Here is a 16380-nt window from a genome sequence, read left to right as displayed (position 1 = left end):
AGTATAGTGGGATGGTCAATATTTTTATGAAGGGAACTGAAAAAAGCTGCCAATTAATCCAGTAGATTTGGTAATCAAGTAGTCTGCCACTCCATGAGCGAGGCCCTTAATCCCCAATTCCTTGGTAAACCTGGTCAGACTCAGTTTCCTTAACCTAAATTTTCCTTGATCTATCTATCTATCTATCTATCTATCTATCTATCTATCTATCTATCTATCTATCTATCTATCTATCTATTTTTAGCGTTTCGGTTACACATCTCTGTCATCTTTTGTCTTTCTCACAGCCTGATGTATATGTAAACTGTTCATTGGTTCTTATCACCTGTGGTCACCTCAAGTTTACCAAGTTAAGGGGACTTTATGAGGCACTGCATCACATTTTATCCACTGGGAGGGCTCCTATCATGTGAGCTACTATGTTGCCTACACATCATTATTCTTAAGCATATGATCATGCATACATTTGAAATCTTATACATTAATACTAAATGGAAATTGTATGGGTGTCCCGGTTAAATAATCCTTCTAATATAAAGATTTTTTTTAACTGTAGCACGGTGGTTCAGTGGGATAAAACTTCGCCCCCACACCTCTACGACTGGAGATCTGACTGGTCCCCCTGCTCTGCCTGTGTGGTGTTTGAACTGTAGAATGAATTTTTTTTTCAGTGAATTTAATCCTTTGAGTTCGTTCAAATAAAAGTAATTATATATAATTATAAACATTCTATATTGATGATATACCGCCGAATTTCCTTATATTGTAGATAAAACTTATTTATTATTATGCAGACTGACTGTTACGCCGGAGGGTGGCGGAAAAGATATTCGAGTGTTTCGTTTACGTTTATTCCCGGAACTCATTGTGCTGGAAGCTGCTTGGTAGTTGTTTCCACACGACGGTGATTCGTTGTGGGACCGGAAATTTCCCGGAGTTTCGTCACATTTATGGTGGGAAAGTAGGTTTATTGCCAAATTATGTTAGCGTAATTTTATTTAATGTAGAAATTATGGCCACAAAACGGAAAGCGGATATATCGGTACCTGCCGAGGAGAGTGACCAGCTCCTTATAAGACCACTGTAAGTTTTCTTTTTCTTATAGTCCATTTGGTTTGAAAGTGGTGTAGATGACAGTTTTGCATTTCAGGTTAAAGCTTGAATTAATATTTCTTACAAATCGGGTTGCCAAAAGAATGTCTGGAATGATCTGTAGATAACTATAAATTGCATTATATAAAATCTATATTGTAATTTGCCTACCTAGAAGAAAATGATTCCTTAAGAAAATAATCTCAGTAATGATAATGATGATTACGGTTTTAAGCCAGTGTTTAAACTCCCGAAATTTGCGTTTGGTTTAATTATGAATTTGCCAATATGTCTGCGAACAAATACGAAATATCTGTTCTGGGCAGGGATTGCGTGTAGCTTTATAAAGAAGACCATTTTAAAGAAGGGACGGCAATTCGGAGTGACTTATTTTAACAATTATTATACAGTCTGACCCACATGAGATTGCTGAATTTGCTTTTTTCTGTGCTTTAACAGTGGCGCCGGGCAGGAGGTAGGCAGGTCATGTATTATCTTGGAATTCAAAGGAAGAAAAATCATGGTAAGTTATCGTTTCCCAAGTACAGTGCATTTCAGTTTGGAAGAAGTGTCTGGTGCCTTATTTTGTGTATCTCTACAGCTCGACTGTGGCATCCACCCAGGTTTGGAGGGCATGGATGCACTTCCATACATTGACTTGATTGACCCGGCCGAGATCGATCTTCTGTTGATCAGCCAGTGAGTCAACCTTGTTTCCCTGTCCTTTGCACCCAACTCTGTATTAGTGCTGTTTGCCTGAGATAGAGTGTAGCTTGCTGAATGTAAAAAATTGAGCCACTTCTTTTGTTGTTTCCCCCCTCAAGTTTCCATTTGGACCACTGTGGTGCTTTGCCATGGTTTCTACAGAAGACAAGCTTCAAAGGAAGAACCTTCATGACACATGCTACTAAAGCCATCTACCGATGGCTCTTATCAGATTATGTCAAAGTCAGGTGGGTGAGCTTTTGTTACGTAGCTGGAATGAAAAATGAAAAACTAGAGATAGTAAATAAGTAATTTCAGTGAATAAAGAAATTCACATATGATTATGAAATGAAAAATCTTAAGCCGAGGCCTTTTTCATCTACACCAGTGGTTCTCAAACTGTTTCTATCTTTCCACACTTGCAAGAAGAAATATTTTCATGCCCCTCGTCAACAAAACAATGAAAAGCCTAGATATAACTTTATTTAGATAACATCAAACTCATTAACATTAATTTTATCAGCAACTTTTGTTAAGCAAAAAAACAACTCACTTCAAACAACTTTCTGTGACATTGTCACTACACTGCTTCTATAGTCTGCAATAAAAAAAAGGCAAATTAAGCCGAATTTGCACTTTTCTGGAAATACAACAATAAAATTCAGTCTGTATAAACAAGATCAAATGCAGAGGTGAACAAGACATTTAGTGAGAGTTTCATTTGGCGGGTTTCATACTGTCAGCTGGCAAAGTTTTCGCACATAAAATACAGACAGCTCTCTCCTCATACACAGACAGATCTCTCCTCATACAGAGCAAGATATGCTTCATTATATTTCCTTTTTGGCTTGTTTTTTTTGCTGGTTTTCAGCACTTGCTTGATGTTTCTCAGCGCACCACCTGATTTTCTTTTTGTACCTGTTAATTATCTGTCTATTTTGACCCTTTAAGGCTCTGGTAGCACTGAATGTGCAGGTTGCTACTTTCCCCCAGGTCTCTTGTGCCCCACCTGTCATGACTCCACACCCCACACTTTGAGAATCACTGATCTACACTTTCCGTATCCTTTAAGTTTGTATAGCTCATCAGATTAGGATGATGATGAATCATGATTAATAGTACTTTGCTGTGGAATTACTTCACCATTAACTCTGTTACATTCATCATATTACATTTATTTGTCTTTTTTTGCATTTAGTAATATCTCAGCGGATGACATGCTCTACACAGAGACTGATCTGGAGGAGAGCATGGACAAGATAGAGACCATCAACTTTCATGAAGTGAAGGAAGTGGCTGGCATCAAGTTCTGGTGCTACCATGCGGGCCATGTCCTGGGGGCCGCCATGTTCATGATTGAGATCGCGGGTGTGAAGGTTCGTCACCTCTCCCTAGTTTGACGTGCCACAGATCTGCAGAGGATCATGGGGTTTCTTAGATTGCAGTCTAAGCAGGCTGTTTCCACCTGTCGTCCTTCAGCTGCTCTATACAGGAGACTTTTCCCGCCAAGAAGACAGGCACTTGATGGCAGCTGAGATCCCCAGTGTGAAACCTGACATCCTTATCATTGTGAGTCCTTTTTAATAGCCTGTTTTTAATTTAAAATTTGAGGGTAACACAACCTGCATGTCTTTTAGGGAAATGTGAGCTTAAATGAATTATTCATTTGTATTGTCAAAAATTCTTAGCTATTGATAATTTTTTTGGGTGCCACACTTTGGACTTTCATTTTACAACTTTCTGTGGTGTACAGTAATAACTCCTGTATCTGGCATTCAATGATGGGCACACACAGTACTATTTTAAAACACCAAATATTCAGAATAATTATAAAAATATAAATTTATCAAACAATACAGTAAAGCAAATATAACAACAAAAAACATTGTGCAATGCTAATGTCAGTTCCTGCTTTTGCCTACAGAGCCACACACTTTAATAGTCATTCTGCTTGCCCCGCCATTGATCTCTTGTGTTCTATCTGGCAGTGACATGACAATGTGTTAAAATAATGGTACAATAATCATTACAGTGTGTCTAGAACTAAGTGTAAGACATTTGTGAAAATTCTGTGTTTTTCAAACACGACTTTCAGCTATCCGGAAAATTCAGCTCCGGCAGGGAATCTCCTCTTCAATCTGGCAGGGCCTCATGCCTGAACTTGCTGGATTCAAGATATTTTGTGTGAATTTATTTGTATTAATGTGTTTTTCAGTTCTAGTTCTGGTAACCAAAATAATATTATTGTTCTAGTTATCCAGTACTTAACCTAAGTAATTTCTTGCATGTTAACTGGGATGCGTATTACATTTGTTGCCACATTTTTGCCCAGTTATGAGCTGTAATGGCTGGTCAGCATGATGCTGACGTTCATAACATGTCCATGCTCATATCTTAGGAGTCCACCTACGGCACACACATCCACGAGAAGCGTGAGGAGAGGGAAGCCCGTTTCTGCAACACCGTGCACGACATCGTTAACAGGGAGGGTCGCTGCCTCATCCCCGTGTTCGCGTTGGGAAGAGCCCAGGAGCTGCTCCTCATCCTGGGTGAGCCCCTTCCCATGATGCACCTGTCTGAATATGGGCGGCTGCTCACATTTGGCAGTGTTAACATCTGAAATTGTGGTTTGTGTTAATGTGCAGCAGTTTCATTTTTGTTAGAATTGCTTCCTGCAATTCAAGTATGAAGGGTTAATTACAGTCATGGCATTTTGGCGCAGTGGGTAGCCTAAGCCTACTTCCCTGACAAAGACAGTAATTGTCAGTTGCTTCTCTGATATCGTCGATAAGCGATAATATTGTCATATCACCCAGCTCTACTCCACAGCCCCCCATATATTTCCATATAATCTAGGGTCTATGGCAGTGGTCACCAACATGGTGCCCGAGGGCACCAGGATGCCCCCAATCACCACATGAGTCGCCCACGGACCTGTTCTAAAAATAGCACAACTCACCATTGAGCAGCATCTAAAATTTTATTTTATCCTTTTACTATTCTTCAATCACATTTGTATTTATGGATGGATGAAAATGACAATATCTGTAAAAAAAGCCTTTTAAACATGTTTATTATACATGAAGTTTAAGAGGGCGTTTCAAACTGGTAGCCCTTTGCATGGCTCAGTACCTGTGAAGTAGCTCAGTTTCAAAAAGGTTGGTGACCCCTGATCTATGGTGTAGTGTATTAAGAATTAGCGCAGGGCAGTAGAAGAAAAGAGCAGGGCGGTGTCTGCTGTCACATCAAAGAACCTACTAGTGTGAGCACAATGTTAAGCGATAGCTGACGTTGCATGTGCTCTGTGACACGCCCCGAATAGACGAGTACTGGCAGAACCACCCGGAGCTCCATGACATCCCCATCTACTATGCCTCCTCGCTGGCCAAGAAGTGCATGGCCGTTTACCAGACCTACGTCAATGCCATGAACGACAAGATCCGCAAGGCCATCAACATCAACAACCCCTTCGTCTTCAAGCACATCAGTAACCTCAAGGTGGGTCAGCTCAGGGGCGTGTGGGAGTCGATTAGCAGAAGATTATCGCATTCGTTCATGTACAGAACTTTAAAATGACTTTAATAAAGTACTTTCAAAATGATTATTTTGAAACTATGGTGAATCCCCTCCTAACTGCTAAAACATTGAGCCAAGCCGTCCTCCCACAACAGAGCATGGACCACTTTGATGACATCGGACCAAGTGTGGTGATGGCGTCGCCTGGGATGATGCAGAGCGGCCTCTCCAGGGAGCTTTTTGAGAGCTGGTGCACAGACAAGCGCAATGGTGTCATCATCGCCGGCTACTGCGTGGAGGGGACCCTGGCCAAAGTGAGTTGGATTCCAGCAAGTGACCACCGTATCACACGCTAGTCCTCCTGTCCAAATGATGCGGATTTAATTTGTGTCAAGTGAAGCATCCTGTATCCAGCGAAGGTGTTTGAGAATGAATGGTGTCAGTGTCAGACAGACCAGAAATGGTGTTGGAAAGATGTTGATGGTTGTCAGAGGATGTTGTTTGATACACAACTGGACTTCCAGTGCATAGGCGCCTTAGGGATGGCTGAGGGTGAATTCTCATGTCTCCTGTTCATGGCGTGTGATGTCACATAATTCTCTTGTCTCCACAACAGCATATCATGTCCGAACCGGAGGAGATAACCACCATGTCTGGACAGAAGCTGCCCCTCAAGATGTCCGTGGACTATATCTCCTTCTCTGCTCACACGGACTACCAGCAGACCAGCGAATTCATCCGTGCCCTCAAGCCCCCTCATGTGGTGAGCATCTGTTACTGCATTCGGCAGCCATGTGTGTTTGTTTTTTCCATAGAAGGCCAGTCTATATGAACAATATGCATATAGACTGTCATTCTTCAAATAGGCACGAAACACAGACTGATCACAGCGACACATACATGTTCAGACCTACATTTCTTTAAATCAAAAATTGGGGGTCATTGGTAACACACTTCATAAGTAGTTTGACGTGTGCATTCAGAATACCCATATCAGCAGTTATCAAATGTTACTTCTCCTACGGCTGATGTTTTAATAACATGTTAATCAGAATCTTAAAGTAAGATTTAGTAACTGGGATTGAATCTACTTGACAAAAAATTAACTGTGCATTGTATTTATTTATGGCTATTTATGGTTATTGTCTGTGTTAATTGTTTCATTCCTTGTTTTATCTTTTAAGCAGATATTAAGTACTCGCAGTTAGATCTATAAGTGTCTGGACACTGATGCAAATTTTGTCATTTTCTCTCTATATACCACCACAATGAATCTGAAATAAAGTAATCAAGATGTGAGCCAAGTATAGATTTTCAGGTTTAACAAAGGTATTAAATTAAGCTGTTGGAAATTACAGCCATTTTCACAGAGGTCCTCCATTTTCAGAGGCTCAAACGTAATTGGACAAAGATATTGGTATTGTTTTAATACTTGGATGAAAATCTTTTGCTGCCAATAACAAGTCTGGAAGCCATGGACATCACCAAACACTGAGTTTCCTCCCTTGAGATGCTTTGCCAGACCTTCCCTGCTGCTGCCTTTGGTTGCTGCTTGTTTATTGGTATTTCTGCCTGCAGTTTTGTCTTTAGTAACTGCAAAGCATGTTCTGTTGGGTTGAGATCAGATGATTGACTTGGCCAGTGATGAATATCCCATTTTTTTACCTTGAGAAACTGAGATGTTTTGGGTCACCATCCGTCATCCATTACAAAGAACCTTATTCCAGACTTTTAAAGATATTTTCTGGCAGAGTTTGATCTGGCCTTCCTGTTCTTCAGTGTTACCAGTTTGCATCTGTATAATCTGTATATACATTCATGAAGACGTCTCTTGATTGTAGACTTTAGATACGTCTACCTCCTCAAGAGTGCTCTCAACCTGGCTACATGTTGTCAAGGGGTGTTTCTTCACCAAGGAAAGAATTCTGCGATCATCTACATTAGTTGTATTCTGTGGTCTGGTTGGTTTGGGCACTCATAAAGTTTTAGCTATTTCTCTGATAGGTTTATTTTCTTTTTTCAGCCATCTGAAAAAAATGATGACCTCCTTTACTTGCATTGACACCTCTTTGGACCTCATGTTGAGTTCCAATGAATAGCTACCAAATGCAGATTCAGTGCTTGGAGTCAACTCCAGACCTTTTATCTACTTAATCTGTCATGGAGTAACGAGGCAACAGGCCAGATCTGGCCAAGAATCTGTGAAAGACTTTCTGAAAACTGGGTGTAATTTCTGAACGCTTAATACAATCTTTGTTAAACCCCTTAAATTAAAGCTGAAAGTCTTTACTTCCATCACATTTTGATCGCTTAATTTCAAATCCATTGTGATGCCATATAAGACACAATATTGCTGCTAGACAACCATGCATTTCACTCCACATTGTACGAAGAATAACTGTATATGTGACAAGTAAGACATTGGTCTTATACCTGTCTGTTTTTACCCCCCCCCCCGCAGATCCTGGTGCACGGAGAGCAGAATGAGATGGCCCGCCTAAAAGCCGCCCTGATCCGCGAGTACGAGGACAATGACGAGGTCCACATTGAGGTGCACAATCCCCGCAACACTGAGGCTGTCACGCTCAACTTCAGGGGGGAGAAGCTGGCCAAGGTGAGCATTCAGCGCTTGGAGCTGCATGTGGTCCAGTGAGCTAAACCCCGTTCATCACTGCCTGGGGGTCATCCCTGGTTTATCCCTGACCATTCATCATAACCTTATATTAATGGATAGAAGATGAAATGACTAGTTACTGAGTGTGTATGTGTGTGTTTTGATCGCTTAATTTCAAATCCATTGTGATGACATATAAAACACTATATATATATATGTGTGTGTGTGTGTGTGTGTGTGTGTGTGTGTGTGTGTGTGTGTGTGTGTGTGTGTGTGTGTGTGTGTGTATGTATGTATGTATGTATGTATGTATGTATGTATGTATGTGTGTGTATGTGTGTATATATATATATATATATATATATATATAAAATGTGTGTGTGTATATGTATGTGTGTGTGTATATGTATATGTGTGTGTATATGTATATGTGTGTATATATATGTATGTGAGAGGGGGGGGGGGGGGGCATGGGTATGTTTTTTTTTTTTTTTTTTGGTCCCTCAATTCTACCTCAACTCAATTCTATTAAAATCCACGAATGCAATCAAAAAATTTAAGTCTTGTATTTTGTCTGGTTACTTAGGGTTAAGGTTCGGGCTGAGTAGGGGTTAAGGTTATCAGGGATGGGATCAGGGTTATGCCCATAGAAATGAAAGGAGAGTGCCCGCAAAGATATAGATACCTAATCTGAGTGTGATTCCTGTTGTAGGTCATGGGTTCTCTAGCCGACAGGAAGTGTGTGCAAGGACAGAGAGTCTCTGGCATCCTCGTGAAACGCAACTTCAGCTACCACATTCTCACCCCATCCGATCTGTCCAGTAAGTGGCCTCCAACATACTGCTGTGTTAAGCAGAGCCTGCCGGCACCTCATCATGTCTCCCGCAGACCACATGGCTTATGTTCCGGTATCGCCCTGAGGTCTTGAGTCCATCTCCTGCAGATTACACGGACCTGGCCATGAGCACAGTGAAGCAGACGCAGGCCGTCCCTTTTACTGGACCCTTCCCCCTGCTGGTCAGCCAGCTGCGAAACCTGGCAGGTGAGTCGCATCATCTGCCCCCTGCAGGTCTTTCTGCTCATTGTGTTAGTAATCGCAGTCTTAGTAATACATGATTTTAATTATCCTATTGAAGGTTCACACTTTGTCAAACACATAAACATACACTGTGGCGTATGTAGTGATATTTTTTCCACCAGGTTCCTGGATTATGCTAAAAAGGAAATACGTAAATCAAAGACATAATATAAAAAGATTTCAAAAATATCATTAAAAATTAGATAGATACAACATAAGTAATAAAAGCAATTGAATTATATTTATTTATTAAAGTATATTCCAGTTACTACACATTTGGCTTGTATGTTTGTACCTAAATACATTATTTTCACTTTTACATGCCAAAACTGCATTTAGTAGTAGAATTGCATTCTGCAAATGATTAAACATAAGAACATAAGAACTATACAAACGAGAGGAGGCCATTCGGCCCATCAAGCTCGCTTGGGGAGAACTAAACTAATAGCTCAGAGTCGTTAAAATCTTATCTAGCTCTGATTTAAAGGAACCCAAGGATTCAGCTTGCACTACATTATCAGGAAGGGTATTCCATACTCTGACTACACGCTGTGTAAAGAAGTGCTTCCTTAAATCCAGCTTGAAGTGTTCTCCCGCTAATTTCCACCTATGGCCACGAGTTCGTGTATTTAAACTAATGCTGAAGTAACTATTTGCTTGAACAGCATCCAAACCTGTTAGAATCTTATATACCTGGATCATGTCCCCCCTCAGTCTCCTTTGCTTGAGACTGAACAGATTTAGCTCAAGTAACCGTTCCTCGTATGACATTCCTCTAAGACCAGGAATCATTTTTGTGGCCCTACGCTGCACCTTTTCTAAGGCCACAATGTCCTTTTTAAGATATGGTGACCAAACCTGCACACAATATTCTAGGTGAGGTCTCACCAAGGAATTGTATAATCTTAGCATTACCTCCCTTGACTTAAACTCCACACACCTGGAGATATACCCCAACATCCTATTGGCCTTTTTTATTGCTTCCCCACACTGGCGAGAATGGGACATGGAAGCATCAACATACACACCAAGGTCTTTCTCATGATCAGCTACCTTTATTTCAGTGACACCCATGAAATACCTGTACTTTATATTTCTGCTCCCTAGATGGAGTACCTTACATTTATCGATGTTAAATTTCATCTGCCAGGTATCGGCCCAGTCACTAATTAAATCAAGATCCCGCTGTAGCTGCTGCGCCACTAATTCAGTATCTGCTACACCACCCACCTTGGTGTCATCTGCAAATTTCACCAGTTTACTGTATATATTGGTATCCATATCATTTATGTAAATTAGGAACAATAGTGGTCCTAAAATCGAACCCTGCGGTACCCCACTATGAACGCAAGCCCACTTTGACATTGTGCCTCTTATAACTACTCGCTGTTTCCTATCTGTTAACCAGTTATCAATCCAGGTCGCTACGGTACCTAAAATACCTGTCGCTTTGAGTTTAAGTAGGAGCCTCTTGTGGGGGACAACATCAAAAGCCTTTTGGAAATCTAAGTAGATGACATCATAGGCCTTCTTATCATCAACTTCCTGAGTAGCTTCCTCAAAAAACTCCAACAGATTTGTTAAACAGGATCTACCTCTCCTAAATCCATGCTGGCTATCCCGCAAAATGTTATTAGAGTCCAGGTAATCTACCATTTTCTCTTTGATTATAGCCTCCATAACTTTACCAGTTATACAAGTTAGACTGATTGGCCTATAGTTAGACAAATTACTTCTATCCCCTTTTTTAAAAATAGGCGTTATGAAGGCGTGCTTCCAATCAGAAGGTACCACACCTTCAGATAAACATTTCTGTTTAGTTTCTATAAATTTTTAATTGTATTCTATGTGTGGAATTTTTAGTAATGTTACTTAGAATTAAAGATTATAATCGTGCATTGATGTACTGCTGAGATTCACATGGTGGCCACTACGTGTCTGGTTAGAAAATTAATCACCACCCCTTTGACCAATCAGATTTGAGAATTCAGCAACGGCGCGGTATAATTAAACACGAATATTCAGGTGGGAGGGGAATAATCTGATAAATGTGGAAAATGAATTGTCCCTTTTATCTGGACAGATAACTGAAGGGATTATGGTTGATGGGAAACAACTTTCAGCACAACTGTGCCATTGAGAGGTAAAGTGGGCTATCCCACAAATACAAAGTTTTGAGAAAATGAGCTCCAAAGTTGAATTTTTTTTTCAAAAAATCAGTGTGCCTATACCCTACAATTGATATATATCATAGGTAGCACAGATCTCGGTATATTTAAAAGATCGATAGACCCTCAATAATTAATATTTGACAATAAACTCATTTTTGACTGACGTGGGATAGCCCACTTTACCTCTCATGGGCACAACTAAGCATCAGTTTAATTGACCATCTAATTTATCCTCTGATGTGAGAGGTGACATGGCCTCTGCTGCCCCCTGCTGTCATGTTCCCATGTGCGATAGCCTTGTGGGGACACAGTTTGTGTGATGAGGGCCATGGCCATCTTCCTGTTCTGCAGGAGACGTGGAGGAGCTGGATATCCCCGACCGGACCGCTCTGAGAATCTTTAAGAACATCACTCTAGTGCACGAGGTCGGGGTGGTGGTGCTGGAGGTGAGACCTGAGTGAGTGAGTGAGTGAGTGAGTGAGTGAGTGAGTGAGTGAGTGAGTGAGTGAGTGAGTGAGTGAGTGAGTGAGTGAGTGAGTGAGTGAGTGAGTGAGTGAGTGAGTGAGTGAGTGAGTGAGTGAGTGAGTGAGTGAAATTATAGTGGTGTGATAGTTCATATTCTAAAAAAATGTAGTATAATACTTCAATAATTTTAAACTTTGTTTTTATTCTTCTTTAGAAGACCTGACATAGCAATAATTTTTGGATATTACCCAAGAACAGTCCATTTAACGAATTCCTGAAGACACGGGAGTGAATAGTCACTCCGGTACTCAGTGCCTGATATGTTGACAAAAATAAAACAAAACAGCTGAACAGTGCTTTTGCGCCCACGTAGTGCTGTCAGTTACATAACAACATCTACACTTGCACAGTGTCATCTGCAAGCCTAGTGCAAAAAAACGGCCGAGAGAGCCCGGTGGAAGAGGCACGCTAGCTGGCACGCATCCGCTACACTATTTTTGTTACTATAGTAACACAGGGCTTGCTACAGCCACAGGAGATGTGATTGTGAGGTGAGGTGAGGTTTTAAGCTAGGGGAGTGTTAGCCTAATAATTCTACCTAAGAGCACTGTAAACACGCTGATAGCTTGGCCAGAAGGTTACACTCAGAGTGGAACCAGCACACAGACTTATAGACACGTCACCCCTGATCCTGGGTAGCTGGTCAGCATGCTGTCTGCACAGCCCCAGAACCTCCGGAGGTTCGGCCTGAATGCTCACCAAGCGCACACTGCTCAGGCACTTGTGTAATTGTGTAATTATTGATATGCTTGAAACAGGGGAGGCTTCTGGTGCATGTAATGCTACCGCTTGAGGTTTTGCGTGTGTATTACATAATATAAAATATTAGCGTGTGTGAGGGGTGCGTCTTGATATTTCCATAGCGTGGTTTGCTTAATTGTCACCCTTGAGCTGGAAAAGTACTGTGGATTTTCCATGGGTCTGTGGAAGGTATGGAAACGGGCTTAAAATCCAATTGTGCACTGCAGGGGATTCTGTGTCTGATGTCCTCATATGAATATAAGAATAAGATTTTTTTTCCAGCCAAAACTTGTTTTTACAGCACTTTTAAGGAGAATTTTTTAAATTTACCATCACAATAATACAGAATAACTGGTGGTTCTTGTGTGTCCAAGTGTGTGTTTTCTTTCTGTTCCGCTAGTGGATTGCCAACCCGTTAAACGACATGTACGCCGACGCTGTCACTACTGTGGTTTTAGAGGTCCAGTCCAACCCGAAAGCCCAGAAAGGTCAGAGAACAGACTACCTATAATTCAAGTGTGAAATCTGCTCGCCTCACTGCGGTCTGCCGGACATCCTACGAGAGATACTAGTGAAACACTGGAGACACTTTGGATCTGTTTGTCAAGTATTTAGCTGCTGTCTCTCTTCTGTTGATAGTCATGGATTCCAAGAAGGGCAAAGTGGACACAGACATTTATCAGAAGAGATTGGAAATCATGCTACAGTAAGTATGTTTGCATCTTTGCTGGTGTGTAACTTACTAAGCCAGGGGACTAGACAAGAATCAACCAAACGCTACTCAGTCTGGGAGCCCCTTCAGTACTTGCACAGCAGAGGTGCTGGGTGCCCCTCCATTGAAAGTCTATCGCTCCACATTGAGGTTTCTCCTCTGGTGCCCTCCTGCTTTCGTCAGTCCACCCCGTTAATCGCCTTTCCCTTTGCACCACCCATCCGCTGCAGAGACATGTTCGGTGAAGACTGTGTGGATTTCAAGGATGAGAAGAACCCGTCAGTGACGGTTGACGGGAAGACGGCGTACATCTGCCTGGAGACCCGGGTGAGTCTTTCCAAGTTCCTGCTTCTCCATCTTCTCCTAGGACGTGTTTCTGATGAAGCTGCTAGGAAAGATGCTTTACCTGAGGTACCTCTGCTGAGCTGTAACTCATCACAGTACAAAGCCTCCAAAGTAAATACCGATTATCTGGAGCTAGTTTATCTCCAATAGCCTTTGAAATTAAATGAGGCTCCATTTGCCATTTCCACAAGTATAGGTACATTGGAACGCTTCTTTTCACATATCATGTTCTTTTCTGAGACACCCACATATACAGGTGCTGGTCATATAATTAGAATATCTTGAAAAAGTTGATTTATTTCACTAATTCCATTCAAGAGGTGAAATTTGTATAATGTATACAAGCTGATTGTGGCACCAGGTGTCTTCAATACTGAACCTTTTCACAATATTCTAATTTTAGATACTGAATTGGGGTTTTCATTAGTTGTCAGTTATAATTATCAAAATTAAAAGAAATAAACACTTGAAATATGTCAGTCTGTGTGGTATGAATGTATACATTATACAAGTTTCACCTCTTAAATGGAATTGGTGAAATAAATCAACATTTTCAAGATATTCTAATTATATGACCAGCACCTGTGTACAATTGAGAGTGAAATTTGTGGCGCACATATAGCATTCTGCCCCTTATCCAGCACCCCCAGAGCACTGCGAGAGGTTAAGGGTTTTGCTGAATGGTCTAACGGTGATGTGCCTATTCTGCCAAAGCACGAACCTTGAGTCAGTCCCCTCCACACTGTAGCCCAGCGTTTCCCAATCTGGATTTTGGGAATCACGGGAAAACCCACATTTTTGCACCCTCTCAGCTCCTTGCCAGACAGTCCCAACTCCTTCTGGGAGCTGGAAGGGAGTAAAACCATGAAGTGTCTGGGGGTTCCTGAGGTCCGGGTTGGGAAACACTGCCCACTTCCTCAGCTCTCCAAAAGCCTGTGGTCTCAGCTATAACATGTTTGCTGACTGTGTCTCTCTGTTGGGGGGGGGTGTAGACCGTGGACTATGAGGAAGGTAGCGCCGAGGATGAGTCCCTGAAGGAGATGGTGGAGCTGGCAGTGCAGAGACTGTATGACGCTCTGTGCCCAGCCCTCTGAGGATACCTGCTGTCCTCTGAGGGTGAGCGAGTCGGGTCGTGCTGAAGCTGCCCGGAACAGGCCACAAGCACCACAGCCCTAGTCGCTAGCAGACCCATGGCTGCTGTTTTGGACATGTTGAAGTTAAGGGGCACATCTGAAAACTTGGTGAAACATCCAGTACAACATGTTTGTATTATTATTTTTTATTTTAATTACTGAGCTTCTGGTCAGTTGTATCAGTTTGATGTGTTTGGGATGTTTTCTCAATAGCCTGCTGTTTCACAGAATTAGCGGACAGTGACATTTTGTTGAACATGAACGGAATATTCCAGAATTATAGGATGCTGGAGTAATGTCCACTAAATAACATTTTCTTGTAAGCTGTAAAGTACAGCGTTTGTTGGTGATTAATTAAGGTAATAAACTTTTTTTTAACCATTATGATTTTGACTTCGGTTTCTAAATCAAGAAAACATTACTGAACCCAGTATTGTATTCCAGGTAGACTAAAATCAGATGCATGGCCTATAATAAAATTTGGCTCCATTTTCATTAAGATATCGTGAAGAGTGATATAATTTGTCATGAAATCATAGACATTTTATCAGAGTACATGACTGGCATCAGCACCTGCACACAAGTACAACCGAGGTCTGTTTCTCATATGTATGAGGAGATCGTCCCAGCTGAGAATTAGACCCGGGGTCTTGCCTTTAGGCTCACCACTCCTTGGCAACGTTACTCTTTGGTAAAGTCAAACTTTAAAAACTTGCTTGAATTTTTCTGGTAAGTCAACTTGATCAACTATCACAATCATTTGCTGGTGACAAATTACTCTCTTGAATTACTCTTTCTTGATTTTTTTAAATAAGTTACTATGGTACACTGCCTTTAAGAAGCTGGCACAACCAAACGCCTCCCAAAGCCAGCCTCCATGGCTGTGTATAGCTGCTTGTGATTTCCGATTGCATGCCCCAAAATAGAAAGTGCTCTCAGCGGCCATCCTTGACAGACTGTATAATCTTTGCAAGGCATCTGAGAGAAACGCCTTGGCAAACTACTTGCCGAGACCCAAATCACAACCCCGGACATGCCACCACCCCCGAACAATATCCTGCTGGTATCAAATGTGTCGCATTTACCTAGTATTTTATGGAGTTTGTGTGACATCAGCATCTGAAAGTGTCCTCAACCAGCATTATGACCGGACCTCAAACTATGTAGCCTAACCCATGCAGCCTCTGTACCTGATTTCAGATAATGTAGCCTGTTTTGCTGAATATTTCCTGAAACACTTGATAGGACCACATTATTAACTAAACCACCCTTTAGCAACATTTTCACTGCATACATGTGCCAGGTGAAAGCCCATTCTTAACTTAGAAACACACTAACCACACATCACCTCTTACTTTCAAAGGGAGACTGAACCCTAAAGCAGGAACTGCCAAATATGACATTTGATCACCTAACAGTAATGTAAACACAATTTAAAATGTCTGACCAATAACGCAGCTCTTCACTTAGAATGTCCATCCATCCATCCATTTTCCAAACCGCTTATCCTATTGGGTCGCGGGGGGTCCGGAGCCTATCCCGGAATCAATGGGCACGAGGCAGGGAACAACCCAGGATGGGGGGCCAGCCCATCGCAGGGCACACTCACACACCATTCACTCACACATGCACACCTATGGGCAATTCAGCAACTCCAATTAGCCTCAGCATGTTTTTGGACTGTGGGGGGAAACCGGAGTACCCGGAGGAAACCCCACGACGACACGGGGAGAACATGCAAACTCCGC

At 41.7% G+C, this 16380-nt stretch overlaps 1 protein-coding gene across 1 annotated transcript; it reads left to right on the top strand.

The window, feature by feature from the left end:
• Nucleotides 1-901: 901 nt before the first annotated feature.
• LOC125723780 (cleavage and polyadenylation specificity factor subunit 3) lies at nt 902-15131 on the top strand. Its single transcript, XM_049000517.1, has 18 exons — nt 902-1083; nt 1552-1615; nt 1694-1791; nt 1917-2045; nt 2996-3173; nt 3277-3366; nt 4196-4346; nt 5120-5295; nt 5469-5627; nt 5930-6076; nt 7775-7927; nt 8640-8748; nt 8871-8969; nt 11528-11622; nt 12843-12930; nt 13082-13148; nt 13385-13481; nt 14492-15131. The coding sequence occupies exons 1-18, from the start codon at nt 1013-1015 to the stop codon at nt 14591-14593; spliced, it is 2073 nt and encodes a 690-aa protein (XP_048856474.1). The 5' UTR covers nt 902-1012; the 3' UTR covers nt 14594-15131.
• Nucleotides 15132-16380: the final 1249 nt, after the last annotated feature.

Source organism: Brienomyrus brachyistius, unplaced genomic scaffold (genome assembly GCF_023856365.1).
Source record: "Brienomyrus brachyistius isolate T26 unplaced genomic scaffold, BBRACH_0.4 scaffold51, whole genome shotgun sequence".
NCBI lineage: Eukaryota > Metazoa > Chordata > Actinopteri > Osteoglossiformes > Mormyridae > Brienomyrus > Brienomyrus brachyistius.
Note: the sequence above shows the minus strand (reverse complement) of the source record. Positions and strands in the feature narration are given on the sequence as shown.